The following is a 14,100-nucleotide window of genomic DNA, read 5'->3' on the forward strand; positions in this document are numbered from 1 at the left end:
TCATGGTAATTTTTTTTTTTTCCTGTTTTTCATGGTATTTTTTTCTGTTTTTCGTGGGATTATTTTTCTGTTTTTCGTGGTATTTTTTCTGTTTTTTGTGGTAATTTAGTTTCTGTTTTTCAGGGTATATTTTTGTTTTTCGGGGTAATTTTTTCTGTTTTTCTGAGTATTTTTTTCTGAGTTAAGAGAGCAATAGAACAACAGACGCTTTCATTCCTTTCTTGAGAGCTCGATATAATGGAAGCAAACATGACCCGCTTGTTTAGTTTAATCCAGTTTGTTTTGGGTTTGAGACACTGGGAGATACTCTTGTCTTTAAGTCATACAGATGGTGTTATCATTAGTTTGTCGACTTTACGCAGGCACCTTAAGACTTTGCGGTTGTTCAGACGAAAAGCCAATTCAGATCTGCTGGACATTGCAGTGTTTCTCCAGAATCAGTTGGACACATAACCCAAAACAAAGTAAAACTGGATTAAACTAAACAAGCGGGTCATGTTTGCTTCTATTATATCCAGCTCTCAAGAGAGGAATGAAAGTGTCTGTTGTTCTATTGCTCTCTTAACTTATAAACAGAAACTAAATTACCACAAAAAACAGAAAAATAAAAAAAATTACTCAGAAAAACAGAAAAAAATTACTCAATAAAACAGATTTTTTTTTTAATTTGTCAAGTGAATGCAATACGCTTCCATAGGTCGCTAGGTCAATTTATACAATGTAAAAAGTTAAATCTGATGTAGCTTCAGCCTGTGATTGTCTCTGTCGCCCCCTGCAGGACAAAGAAGGAGCCTTCATTGTCAGAGACTCCAGCACTGCAGGAACCTACACCGTCTCTCTCTACGCCAAGTCTGCTGCAGGGTAAACACACAGAGCTGCATCCCTTACACACTGAGAGAAACTAAAACAGGCAGCCACTTTAAAGGACCATACCTGCAGTGTTTTATCTTATGAACTACTGAATCATCATGGCGGCACGGTGTCGCAGTGGTTAATATTATCGCCTCACAGCAAAAGGGTTCCTCGTCAAACCCGGGGTTCCGGGTTCGGAGCCCTTCTGTGTGGAGTTTGCATGTTCTCCAGTGTCAGCGTGGGATTTCCAAAAAGTCCTGTACAGCATGTGTTATTGTTGTTGTCTGTGTTTGTTGTTGTGTGTTTGTAGAGATGGAGGACCGGTGATTAAACATTACCACATCAAGAAGACGCAGGGCTCGCCTCCTCAGTTCTACCTGGCTGAGAAACACTTGTTCGGCTCCATCCCCGACCTCATCGAGTACCACAAACACAACGCGGCAGGTAAACAACACGCCATCCATCTACATCCACACCTGACGTCCTGAACCTGCTTTGTAGCTATCTGGATATTGACAAGAGTATTTACAGCCATGTTAGCAGCACTGTGAGGCTGCACTCAGGCACAGCAGTGTTAAGAGCTAAATGCAATTTTGGATGTTTTTTCCGCCAGTGTTTAAAATATGAAAGCACTTACATGTATGTCACCACATCATTTATTTGCCCTTTTGATTGTATTTTATGAGGAACATATCTCCACTTTGGAAGCAGTTGTTCCCTAGCTTTTTTTGTGACACTGGGATAAGCAAAATATACTTTATAAAATCAGTAATTAATTAATTTTTATGCATTTTAAGCTTTAAAAGTCTATTTCATACATGTGAACATTTCTCTTTATCATCTGTCTGTATCTCAGGACTTGTTGCTAGGTTGAGGTACCCTGTTGGCAAACAAGACAAATCTGCTCCGTCCACCGCCGGCTTCAGCTACGGTGAGTCCTGACAGACCTCTCATCAGTTTTTAAACAATCCATGAACACATCCTTACTTTCCTGCTCTCTCGTTTCCCCCCTCCAGAAAAGTGGGAGATCAACCCCAGTGAGTTGACTTTCATGAAGGAGCTGGGCAGCGGTCAGTTCGGTCTGGTGAGGCTCGGCAAGTGGAGGGCTCAGCACAGAGTAGCCATCAAGGCCATCAGAGAGGGAGCCATGTACGAGGAGGACTTCATCGAGGAGGCCAAAGTCATGATGTAAGGAGGGAGAAAATATCAGGGTTAGAGGAAGTTATACACACACACATATAAAAGATTAGTCTTTCCATTAGAAAACAATGAGCCCATGTACCTTTGACCTCTGCTGCCTCCTACTGGAGACTAGCAGGCACTGCAACAACATGCACTCCAGCCCTCTTCCGCTTTTCTGTGGCCTGTACACGTTCTGGTTTCTGTTTGTAGTCCAAGGAATACTCACCAATCACATTTGAACAGGCTTTGGTTTCCTGCAGGTAAACAGTGTGTGTGGAGCAAAAGAAGTGGAACACATAGGCCAAAATGCTATATCACAGTCTATCAGCTACCGTCTGACATTGATTTTGCTTTTTTAAATTTGTCTGCATTCATTCATTCAACAACAGACATACGTGATGTTACACATTGGTTTAAGGACTCTGACGCCTCAAGACTGGCATTTTAGCCGTCGCCATCTTGGACTTATGCACAACTTTTTTCATCTTTCAGCCCTGGAAGATCATATGCAGATATCAGTCTGTAGAGATTAGCCAAAATGTTGTTTGTATCGTAAGTGAAAGATCGGACTGTAAACAATGACAGGTGCATTCTTGGCCTGGATTTCCATTATCTGGATATCTGCTTGCTACACCGGAACCCTCAAAATATTGGCCGTCGCTCCCCAATGCTAATTCACCATCAGACTAATAGACGATGGGTCCAGAGTTCGGTTAACTCGCATTTGTTGGTTTCAGCTTCCTAAAGTAATCTGATATCTTGATGATGGGTGCCAAGATTGACTTAGTGAGAGCCGAAATTTACTGAGGGTTGGATTTCTGATTCATTTTAACTCGAGAACAATGCCTCCTATTTCATAAAGTCAATGATAGATAATTGGCAACTCTCCTGAAGAAGAAACTGGAAGGGTATTGGGACTATTACACAGTAGTATAGAAACTTTGTCAAATTTGGCAAAAACCAAAGCAATGTGTGCTGTTAAAAGAGTAGTTCGCCCACAAACAATATAAATTGTATATAATACCCACCTCCCGAGGCTCTCTTTGATCCCAGACAAAGTTTCTATCAAACAGCATTAACGAAAGCAGAGTGTCTGAAAAACAAAAGCATTTCAGTACAAACAGACTTCACTGAAGGCTCCTATCATTCCTGGGCTGATGCAAACCAAGACACTTAGATGATGCTGCAAGTTACATTGTTGTTTTTGGGTGAACTATTCCTTTAACAGAAGCTGTATGGGCTGTAGAGTATTGCTTCAGTTTGTTCAAGTTTACCAAGTGGCCCAAACAAGTAGTGTTTCAAACCAACAATTTGTTTCTCAGTGGAGTGTACCAGGAGGAAGGAAGGGGCCAGTCTGTGGTCTTGGCCCGCACCTGAGACCCACTGCCAGACTCCCCGTGTCCCAGACACGCCCCAGTGTCTGTCAGTTTTTGGGTTTGTGCCCCCCCTGCCTGAGTAGGAGGGGGATAGGCTGTGGTCTTGGCACGCACCAGAGACCCACAGCCAGACGCTCCCCGGTGTCTGGGTGATGAGACTTCTTTTTTTTTTTCCCCACTTGATCCCCTGCTACTCCCACGGAGCACAAAAGGGAGGAAGGAGGGCCAGGCTGTGGTCTTGGCACGCACCAGAGACCCAGAGCCAGCCTCCTCTATAGTCCAGACATCCCCCAGTGTCTGGATTTGGGACTCAGTCATTTTTTCCCCACTTGTGCCCCTGGTCTGTTGTACATCCCCCGAACGTAGGGTTCGGAGATCAGGTAGAACACCATATCCTCCAAGTTGACTCTAGATCCAGAGTCAGGGAACCACAGCTAATTAAGCCATGGGCGGGTGCTACCAGACAGCCACCCATTTCCTACAGCCACCGAGACATGGACGCTGCCAGGGCTCACCAGGGACGTGCAACGCCAAACACTGCTGGGCCCCAGGCCTACACCAGCTAACCCCGGAGAAGCCGCCTCCTCGTTCAACAGCTGGTCATGGCACAAGACCCAACTGCGCCGCCGCAGTCGCCCCTGACAAGACACCCAACCTGCAGGACGAGCAATGCCAAACACCGCCGTGCCCCAGGCCTACACCAGCTAACCCTGGAGGAGCCGCCTCTTCTTTCTACAGCCAGTCATGGCACAGGACACAACGGTGCCGCCGCAGTCGCACCCGTTGAGAAGACCCACCCGCACGCACACGCCAAAATCACTGTACCCTAGGCCTACACCATCAAACCCTGGAGGAGCCGCCTCCTCCCTCTACAGCCTGTCATGGCACAAGACACGACGGCCCGCTGCAGGCACCCGACCGAGCCCCAACAGCACACCAACCTCCTGTGTGGCTGCGGACTTCATCTTAGAATCAACTGGCCCGGACTAAAGCAGGAATGCAGCTTGGAATTGCATGTCAAGTGAGCAGGGACGCCCCCATACACTCCAGTCAGGGACCCGTCTCCCCTCCCCCAGCTACAATGTGGGCTAACTTCATTGTTGCTCACTACATCCTGCGTCAACATTTAAAGGGACAAAGTCATGGGAGTGCCTGCGACACCTCAACTGCTGAAAACCAGTCATGTCCCCGCCCCGCGGCCAAGGACATCTAGCAGTCTGATCATTTAGTGGGGAAATTACAGGCCAACTTCGCCGCCCTATCAGGGAACGTTGCCCACAGACCACCACGTGGAGGTATGGCCAAACCGACTGCCGCACCCGTACCAAGCATGCCATCACTCCAGACATACCCGACAGAGGAGTGCTACCGGAACTGTGCATGTCTATCTCCAGCACATGCACAGCGGAAAGAGGAACTGCCTAACATGCCTATCATCCAGCACATGTCTGGCAGGTAAAGCATCTGGGGACCTTCACAATGCTTTTTTTGTAATTAAACAGTCGGATTCCCCTGGTCTGCACCAGTTCTACGTCAGCAGCTGGGCACCAGCCGGGCTTGCCAAGACCCCCTTAGTGGAGTCCATCTTCCTTGACCACCGTCCTGCTGTCTATCTATCTGATGATTGTCGGATCAGGCACCTTAACCCAGCATGCAGCTCATCCTGCACCACCAATTATGCTTACCAAAAATGTCCCACGTGGCGGCTCATATTTCATTCCCGGCGCCAAGTCAGCAAGTCGGGCTTGTTACCCATTTGAAGTTTGAGAATAGGTTGAGATTGTCTTAGTACCAAGACCTCTAAGCCGACCTAGAACTCTAAGCACCAGCTGTCCTGAGGCAAACATCGGAGGGAACTAGGTACAAGATGGCTCGACTAGTCTTTCGCCCCTGTACCCAGGTCATGGTAGTTTGAGTTAGAACAGTGTGGGTCATTGTGTGGCCTGAGTGGACAGCCATGTTGTTTAACATTAATCATCTGAGTGAAAAACAGGAAGGCAATTGTTTGACATCCTTCTATTTGTCCGTGCATCCCTGTCTTTACTTTTCTCCAGGAAACTGTCTCACCCTAAACTGGTGCAGCTGTACGGAGTGTGCAGTCAGCAGAAGCCCATTTACATCGTCACAGAGTTCATGGAGCTTGGCTGCCTGCTGAACTTCCTCAGGCAGCGGCGGGGCAGCTTCAGCCTGGGGTCCCTGCTGAGTATCTGCCTGGACGTCAGCGAGGGCATGGAGCACCTGGAGGCCAACGGCTTCATCCACAGAGATCTGGTAACTGCAGGTTACTCCGACTCTCCAGTCTGGGTTCTGCTTTTTCATCCTGACTGGATTTAGTTGCCACCTTTACACCACAGGAATGTTTTTTCTCAGAACTCAAGAATTAACCCCACATGAAGACATGATAAACTACACTGTGGTTAGTTTTCACAGCTACTTTGAATCGTATTACTGCTTTTAGCTGCAAGATAGACTGAAGTTCATTGTTGCCAATCACGATCCATCCTAAAACAAAACAAAGCAGTATTAAGGTCAATCAACATGAAGTTCAGTGATGGAGGAATAGTTTCTCTTGTTTTAACGATCAGTTTAAGGCACAAACGACAACCCAGTTGCCAGAAGAAAATGTTGGTATTGTTTCTGCAGTGCACGCGTATGTTACATTTGTGCGTTTCAAACGTATCACATCAACATCTCAAAAGTGACTGGCTACTCGTATATTTGCTAACTTTGTCATCCAGAGGAGGAGGGGATGGCGGATGGCATGAGACCAAAGCAAGATGGCTGCCAAGCTGCAGACCTCTGTTCAACACTAACAAACAAAAGATTTTTAAAGATACATTGCAGCATTTTGCTGGGTGTTATTTTAAAAGACATCAATGCATTTCCAGCAGAGACAGGCACTAAAGCTGAGTGCTTTTTAGCAAGACACTGCAGAATTTCCAGCCATGATGGTGACACCAGGTGCAGGTGTTTTAACCTAAAACATGTTTTTTGTGCCTTAACCTACCACGTGTTGACCACAGTGTTGTTGAAACATAAAGAAACATTAAGTTTAAACATATCTGCTACATAATAACATACAAATGTTCTTCGTGGGTTGCATAAACATGAAATGGCAACATTAATTTTGGCGACTGGGTTGACAAATGTGTACATTAATACAGTTAGCAACTTTAGCCACTTTTCTTGTGTATGTGTGAAATTTTTGCTTTGAAACAAGAGAGTCTACAGCCATGCTAGCAGCTCTTTAGTCATATAGTATTGGACTCAGTAGCTAACATGCTGATGTTAAGCAGGTATAATGTTTACCATGTCCGCCATCTCAGTTTAGTGAGTTAATATGCTAACATCTGCTAACTAGCACTAAATAGATTGGACAGCTGAGGCTGATGGGAATGTGATTAGTTCTGGAGGTATTTGGTCATAAATCAAAGTATTGCACAAATTTAAATGTTGACCTGATGATAGCAATTAGATTAGATTAGATAGAACTTTATTAATCCCTTGGGAAGACTCCCTCAGGGAAATTAAGACTATGAGACAATAGACAAGAAAGACAAAAAAGACAATAGAAGAAAAGTCAGAATTGCTAAAACTATTATCATTCATACATGATCATTAATGTGTTTACCAAATTTCAGATTAATCAATAAAATAGTTAAATATAGTTGAGTAAATATATTTTGCTTAAAAAACAAAGCAAATTTAGTATCGCCCACTACAGGTAGACTTTGTGTCTCTGACCCACGATATCGATATCATTATTTTTCTGTTTCTTCATCTCCTCTGCAGGCTGCCAGAAACTGTCTGGTGAACGACTCTCTGGTGGTGAAGGTGTCTGACTTCGGCATGGCCAGGTACAAATTTAATCCCAGCTCTTTCACATGTTTAAAGAAGTCAGCAGGTGGAAAAGTTGCACTGAAATATTGATGTGTATTTTGCAGATACGTGCTAGACGACCAGTACACCAGCTCATCAGGAGCTAAATTTCCAGTGAAGTGGTCGCCTCCTGAAGTCTTTAACTTCTGCAAATACAGCAGCAAGTCGGACATCTGGTCCTACGGTACGCACACTGTAGCATCACACATAGTATCACATCTCTCTTTTTATATATTTTAACTATTAACTAACTACACATTAACATTTCCACAGTAACGTTCCTGGATCTTATTAAACCTCTGTTGTTGGTGTGTATCCAGGTGTGTTGATGTGGGAGGTTTTCACTGAGGGTCGCATGCCCTTTGAACAGAGTCAGAACCACGAGGTGGTTACCTTAGTAACCAAGGGTCACCGCCTCTACAGGCCCAAAATGGCCACGCCCACCATCTATGACATCATGCAGCTCTGTTGGCACGAGGTGAGACCCATGAGAAACAATCTGTTTCACAGCATACTGTATGAAGTACCATTTATTATGGTACTCAAACTGTTTGCTGGTCGTAACAATATAATCTTTATTTTGTTTTCCAGTTTTTACCTATTTGTTGACCTGATTTAGGCTGAACAATTATTGATTGGTATGGCAGTTACTTGATCCACTGGCAATATTGATTATAGCTGCTTTGAAACAGCTCTTTCTTCTTCCTCAGAGCAAAACTATGCTGCACATTATTGTAATCCACGGCTTGTGCTCATTTAGCATCCACGAGAATCTGAATGGAATAAATTCATGACTGTTCAGTAACGGTGGGGGTGTGATCAGTTCGACAGCTCCCTTTCAGCTAAAGCAACTTCACCGTTTTATTTTCACTAGCATTTAAATGTTTTGCCGCCACTTAAATTTATCACATTTACACATTAATCACAACGTGCTAAAGTTCTTAACATCACGCATTGTCTTTTAAAATCATGTGCCGTTTTTGCCGCCGCCCGTCTTTCAGCAGCTATAGATGGCTGAGTTTTAAATCAAGTTTCTCAGGAAGGTGGCTAAATAACGCTCCAAAGTTCGGCATGGCCATTTCACAGAGGTCCCTTGACACTTGTAAATTTGATCGGCGGCCGATGGACAGGTGCATCTCTAGTGTGAGCCATATTTTAAAACTGATCAGACATTTGCCAAAATGGAGGTGATCACAAGCAGCAGATGTTGGTCTCCACATCTGACGGGAACACAAAGACAACCCTCTGCTGCACTTCTAAAGGTCACATTCAGGAGGAGCTGAATTTGCAGCCTGTGTTCTCTCTTTGTGTTTCAGAGGCCGGAGGAGCGCCCGTCGTTCTCTCAGCTCTGCCTGATGATCTCCGACACTCTGGAGAGTGACACCCCTCCCCCAGTCTGATCAACTAACCAATCAGCTGCTTCCACCATCCCCACGACATCTGTGGCGGCCATGTTGGCCCCTAACCCCTGCTTCATGGTAACCACCCTGCTGTTCCTCAGGGTGTAACGGCAGTAACTGTCTTGAACAGCAGAGGAGAAAGGGCATCAATATGGAGAACATGTAATGGTACTCACAGTGTCTGGAACTCACCAATCAGATGGAGAGGATGGACCAATCACACCAGCCATTTGTTTACCCAGTCAAGACGCCGGTACAGCTCACAACCCTGACCTAAAACTGAAGCTATGTCTGTTTTTAGGACGAGTGTCTGACACCAACATGAACTGACAGCTACGTAGAAAACAGGTTCTCATGATGGACGCATCAGCTCAGTAAATTTCGAGTGAATGTTTCTCTTTTGTCCTGCCTGTCTGTGGGTCGGCCTCAGTGTTTCCTCCCAGTCGGACATCAAGTCCTTCGGTCAGAGATCTGTCAGTTCAAAAAAATGTACAAAGCCACAAGACAACCTTCATCTTCCTTCCAGTAAGGACTCAGCTGTGTGTTTTGTTCCTTCAACATTTATGAAATGACGTCTTTGTTTTGTTTTATTCCATAATTTTCTGACAAATTTAAGCTGCAGTTCAAATCTGTTTTCACGTAATTACCGTCACATCCTGCGCATCAATATTAAAAGTACTGTAAAGAGAAAGTAAATGATTTGGGTGTCATCATCATCAGTGTCAAAAAAAGAACAGTCAGTTTGATTGAATGTTACCTTTGAGGCACAAATCAAGAGTCTACAGCCACGCAAGCAGCTCTGAGGATCTGAATGTATACATATAGGTTAACTAAGAGTCAAAGTAAGTGTTCGCAGATCCTCTCCTCCACCATCATAAACTGCTGAGGGTGCAGTAGAATTCACACTTCCTCCACAAGTCTATTTGATATATGAGGAAGTCTGTCTGGTTTCCACTTCTGTCGAAAAATCAACACACCGTTTAGATGATTTCTGGGAATCCTGAGCATAAGATGGTAAGTTTATTCCCCTGTTTACTTCACTTTTATTCAGTTTAGGAGTTTCGTTCCTACGTTTGACATTGAAATTTACATTTGAAGCACTTATTTCTATTTAAATGAACTAAACCTTTTTCTTTTTTTTGCAATTTAATATGTGTTTCTTGAAATTCTGAATATTGACGAAGCTATGATGTCACACTTAACAATTCTTGCCATATGTTTTCTTGTTAAAAAACAGATACAGCCGTGATCTGTGGGTCCTTGCGGCTTGATTTTTAAGTGTACTTGAAAATGTCTTCATTAATAATGTTTTCAAGAAAGACAAAAAGAGTATTTTAATCCAGTTGTTGGCCTCTCGTGACTCCTATTAATTTGGACATACTTGAAGTAAACTCAAATATAAAAACAAAATATGGAAGTGGCTACCCAAATATTTCACTTATTACTGTAGACTGTCTAAAACAAAAAAATAAATACACTACTGCCAAGATACAGCAATAGATTATTATTAATAATAATTAGACAGCGATACATTTTTAGCTGGTGACAACTTGGCCGGCTGATATGACAACTGTCACTAGCATTGAAGTATTAGGAATTTAGGGAACTTTGGTTCAAGGACTTGTTCAGCGGTGTGTCTGTCAGGACAGATAAACACATGCATGAGGCTCCATTTCAGTCTTTTATTTGGAGGCAGTTTGAGCTGACAACATTAGAAAAGAATAAATAAAATTAAACTGGGCATCATGATTCCTGATTTGAAATAATTAATAATCCATCACAGGTAATTTAACTTCAAACACAACAGCTATATACCCAAGAATCAGTAAATAACTTCACTGAAACTTAATCAACCCAACAACTAACGATCTTCTAATGATACTTTAAATACATTTAAAGAAACTCCCGCATCGTGTACTCAGTTCAAACAATTTGAAGGGAGGATGAGGGTGGGCCACATGCTCCTTTGTTCTCCAGGGGAAAAGGACTTTCCCCCTGTGAGCTGTGGCTACATCTCTCTCTGAGCTAGAGAGGTAGGAGTGGTTGGGGTTTTTTCCATACAAGTAGACGACAGGTAGAGCGGTACTTGAGGATGACATTCTGTCGTCTCATTAAGCTACTTGTTAGCAACCAAGTTTTTAAGATACATAAAAGCTTCAGAATTCACGACTGAGGTATTTACTGATGTATTTTATGTCGTCGAGACGTGAAAGACTCTTCCGCTTGTGTTAATCACAGACCTCATTTCAGGCATCTAACCACAAAAGAACAGTGACTTTGGGACGAGGGAACCAGGAGGGCAAAAATGTGAAATCATTTCCTGTTTTAGGACTTATTCCTGAGGCATACCATCAAGCAGCAGCATATAAACTTACCTGTAAATATCACTTTGGTTCGTTCAGATGCTGGTGTGGTTCTTATTCTTTAGCACCACTGCTAACAACACACTGTCTTTCCATGAGGTGTAAACTCGAGCCAACACAGACATGCCTCTCCCAAATGGATCTATCAAACTTCATATCTCAATGTCCATTAAATTTCCGTTTTCTTTGATCTTTCATAATAATGTTGCCGTAAATGATAAGTGGGAGAATGTTAGCAGTGTAGATTAGCAACATTGCGCTGCAAGGCAATACCCATAGATGCCTGGCATTCACACCAACATGCATCTCTAAGACCGGGCTTAGTTAAGACTAGGCTTAAGTTCGGTTGTCAACTTAGCAATCAGGACCAGACTTAGTTAAGACCAGTTGGTGCGACCTGCTCATATCGATCAAGCTCTGGGATAGTGAGAGAACTGGAATGTTTGATGATTGTTTTTGTTCTCTCTTCTGACAAAATGACACAGTCCTGGACGATGACGCCACCGAAGACATGGTGTCTCCTGCCCCTCGCTGTCCTCCTCTTCCTGTCCATCGTTCTCACAGTGGCTGAAGTGGTAAAGTCCGTGTCGGACTGCGACCAGTTTTTCCTTGAGGAAACTCCACCACAGGTCCCAGGCATCTTGGAGGGCGGAAGAATCCTGAACCAGAACCGATACAAACCCATTTGCCAGACTTTTGAGAATGAGAGAAGGTTTGTGACGCTCTACGACATCAGGAACAAGATCCCAGTGTTTTCTGCTTACAAGTACAAAGGGGGAGTGGGAAACAGACCCTCGAACGACTGGAAGATAGAGCCTCAGGTGTGTTCTTACTGACTAATAAAAGATTAAATTCATAAATATATGTTACTTTTGTATTTTGGGTGCAAGAAATTGCTGCTAGTACATCCATATCCAAAGTTCTACTACTATTGGCCACTATAAATCAAGCTTCATTCTACAGACACATCCACATCAATAGTAGTATTATTGGGATTTAACAAGAACTTTCACAACCCTTTCATATACGGGACACATGTAGGACGCTGGTCTACTGAGCGCTTGTTTAACTCACATTGGACCCATTTATATTAGACATCCAACACAGGTTAATTAAACTATGAAACTATGGAAACTATCTATTTTCTCTGTGACACTCTGCCCAAAACCCACTGGTTCCTACAGAAGATGTAAATCTTTAAAAACAAAAATTGAGAAACTGTGTCAGACTGATCGAAGTATTATTCAACTAGTTCTTCCTGACCTTGTTACGAAATAAGACAAAGCAGAGCCTTTCTGCGGAGCTTTATCTATGTGCTAACTAAATTACTGATTACTGTGTGTTGTATTTACTTAATTGCTGCTCTCCCTGCATCAGTAACATAGACTCCAACTCTTACAGCTTGAGGAGGAAGAAGAAGACGAGAACATGATGCTTGTGGACAAAAATAAGACCTACATCCACCAGGCTGGGAACATTGATTACAGACGCAATGGTGTGTTTGACAGGGGCCATTTATTTCCAAGCTCCCATGCGTTCAACAGATCTGACAAAAAGTCTACCTTCACCCTGACAAACATCGTTCCACAAGCCGCCAGATTCAACCAGGGAAGCTGGAACAAAATGGAGATGTGCATCAAATGTGTGATGGACAAATACTGCAGAAACAGCAATAATATTACTGAAGGCTTTGTAGTAACTGGAGCGCAACCCAGCAACAACAACATCCTCAAAAACAGGATTAATATCCCCTCCATGCTCTGGTCAGCATTCTGCTGCTACAGCTCCAACATGCGCACGTGGTTAGCAAGTGCACACTGGGGCGACAATGTTACGCCTAAAAACAAATATCTGGAGACTGAAACTCTGGAAGAACTCCATCAAGAACTGAGGACAGCGGACTCTGAATTTAAAGTGTTTCCTGGGACACAGTGTCCTCTCCACACAACTGTCACTGAGTTTTACCCAGGAATCAAGGACTGCCAATGCCCACACTCCACTTCACCCACCTCTGCATCTCCCAACTCAACATCTGGCACTCCCAATTCAACATCTGCCATTCTCACATCATCTGGCAATCTCACTTCAATATCTGCCACTCTCACATCAACATCTGCCCCTCCTACATCAACATCTGCCCCTCCTACATCAACATCTGGCCCAGTCACATCTACAGCTGGCACTCCAACTTTAACATCTGGCCGACATTGACATCTAGCACACCTTCAACACCTGGCCCAATTCAATCTACATCTGGGATTTCCACTTTACCATCTGGCCCAATCACTTAAACATCTGCCCCTCCTACATCAACATCTGCCCTTCCTACGTCAACATCTGCCCCTCCTACGTCAACATCTGTCCCTCCTACATCAACATCTGCCCCTCCTACATCAACATCTGCCCCTCCTACATCAACATCTGTCCCTCCCACATCAACATCTGTCCCTCTTACATCAACATCTGCCCCTCCTACATCAACATCCGTCCCTCCCACATCAACATCCGTCCCTCTTACATCAACATCTGCCCCTCCTACATCAACATCTGCCTGTCCTACATCAACATCTGGCCCAGTCACATCTACAGCTGGCACTCCCACTTTAACATCTGGCCGACACTGACATCTAGCACACCTTCAACACCTGGCCCAATTCAATCTACATCTGGGATTTCCACTTTAACATCTGGCCCAATCACTTAAACATCCGCCCCTCCTACATCAACATCTGCCCCTCCTATGTCAACATCTGCCCCTCCTACGTCAACATCTGTCCCTCCTACATCAACATCTGCTCCTCCTACATCAGCATCTGCCCCTCCTACATCAACATCTGCCCCTCCTACATCAACATCTGTCCCTCCTTTATCAACATCTGCCTGTCCTACATCAACATCTGCCCCTCCTACATCAACATCTGCCCCTCCTACATCAACATCTGTCCCTCCTACATCAACATCTGCCCCTCCTACATCAACATCTGGCCCCTCCTACATCAACATCTGCCCCTCCTACATCAACATCTGGCCCCTCCTACATCAACATCT

At 44.1% G+C, this 14,100-nt stretch overlaps 2 protein-coding genes across 6 annotated transcripts in view; both read left to right on the plus strand.

Moving 5' to 3' along the window:
* tec (tec protein tyrosine kinase) overlaps positions 1-9,385 on the plus strand; it is a 21,636-nt gene extending 12,251 nt beyond the window's left edge. For all 4 annotated transcript variants that reach the window (XM_050066867.1, XM_050066869.1, XM_050066870.1 and 1 more), the window contains exons 10-18: positions 779-861; positions 1,163-1,296; positions 1,709-1,783; positions 1,869-2,040; positions 5,465-5,681; positions 7,203-7,267; positions 7,355-7,473; positions 7,610-7,767; positions 8,606-9,385. In XM_050066867.1, coding sequence (XP_049922824.1) covers positions 779-861; positions 1,163-1,296; positions 1,709-1,783; positions 1,869-2,040; positions 5,465-5,681; positions 7,203-7,267; positions 7,355-7,473; positions 7,610-7,767; positions 8,606-8,689 — 1,107 coding nt within the window. In that variant the 3' untranslated portion in view covers positions 8,690-9,385. The remainder of the gene's footprint in view (positions 1-778; positions 862-1,162; positions 1,297-1,708; positions 1,784-1,868; positions 2,041-5,464; positions 5,682-7,202; positions 7,268-7,354; positions 7,474-7,609; positions 7,768-8,605) is intronic.
* A 192-nt stretch (positions 9,386-9,577) lies between these two features.
* On the plus strand, positions 9,578-13,284 carry LOC126403969 (endonuclease domain-containing 1 protein-like). 2 transcript variants are annotated; one of them, XM_050066875.1, is made up of 3 exons: positions 9,578-9,703; positions 11,538-11,873; positions 12,454-13,284. In XM_050066875.1, exons 1-3 carry the CDS (start codon positions 9,674-9,676, stop codon positions 13,261-13,263), a joined length of 1,176 nt encoding a protein of 391 aa, XP_049922832.1. In that variant the 5' UTR covers positions 9,578-9,673; the 3' UTR covers positions 13,264-13,284. The 2 variants fall into 2 exon arrangements, with proteins under 2 accessions (XP_049922832.1, XP_049922831.1); XM_050066874.1 differs by lacking the exon at positions 9,578-9,703 and having other exon boundaries at positions 11,363-11,873.
* Positions 13,285-14,100: the final 816 nt, after the last annotated feature.

This window comes from Epinephelus moara, chromosome 17, assembly GCF_006386435.1.
Source record: "Epinephelus moara isolate mb chromosome 17, YSFRI_EMoa_1.0, whole genome shotgun sequence".
Lineage (NCBI taxonomy): Eukaryota > Metazoa > Chordata > Actinopteri > Perciformes > Serranidae > Epinephelus > Epinephelus moara.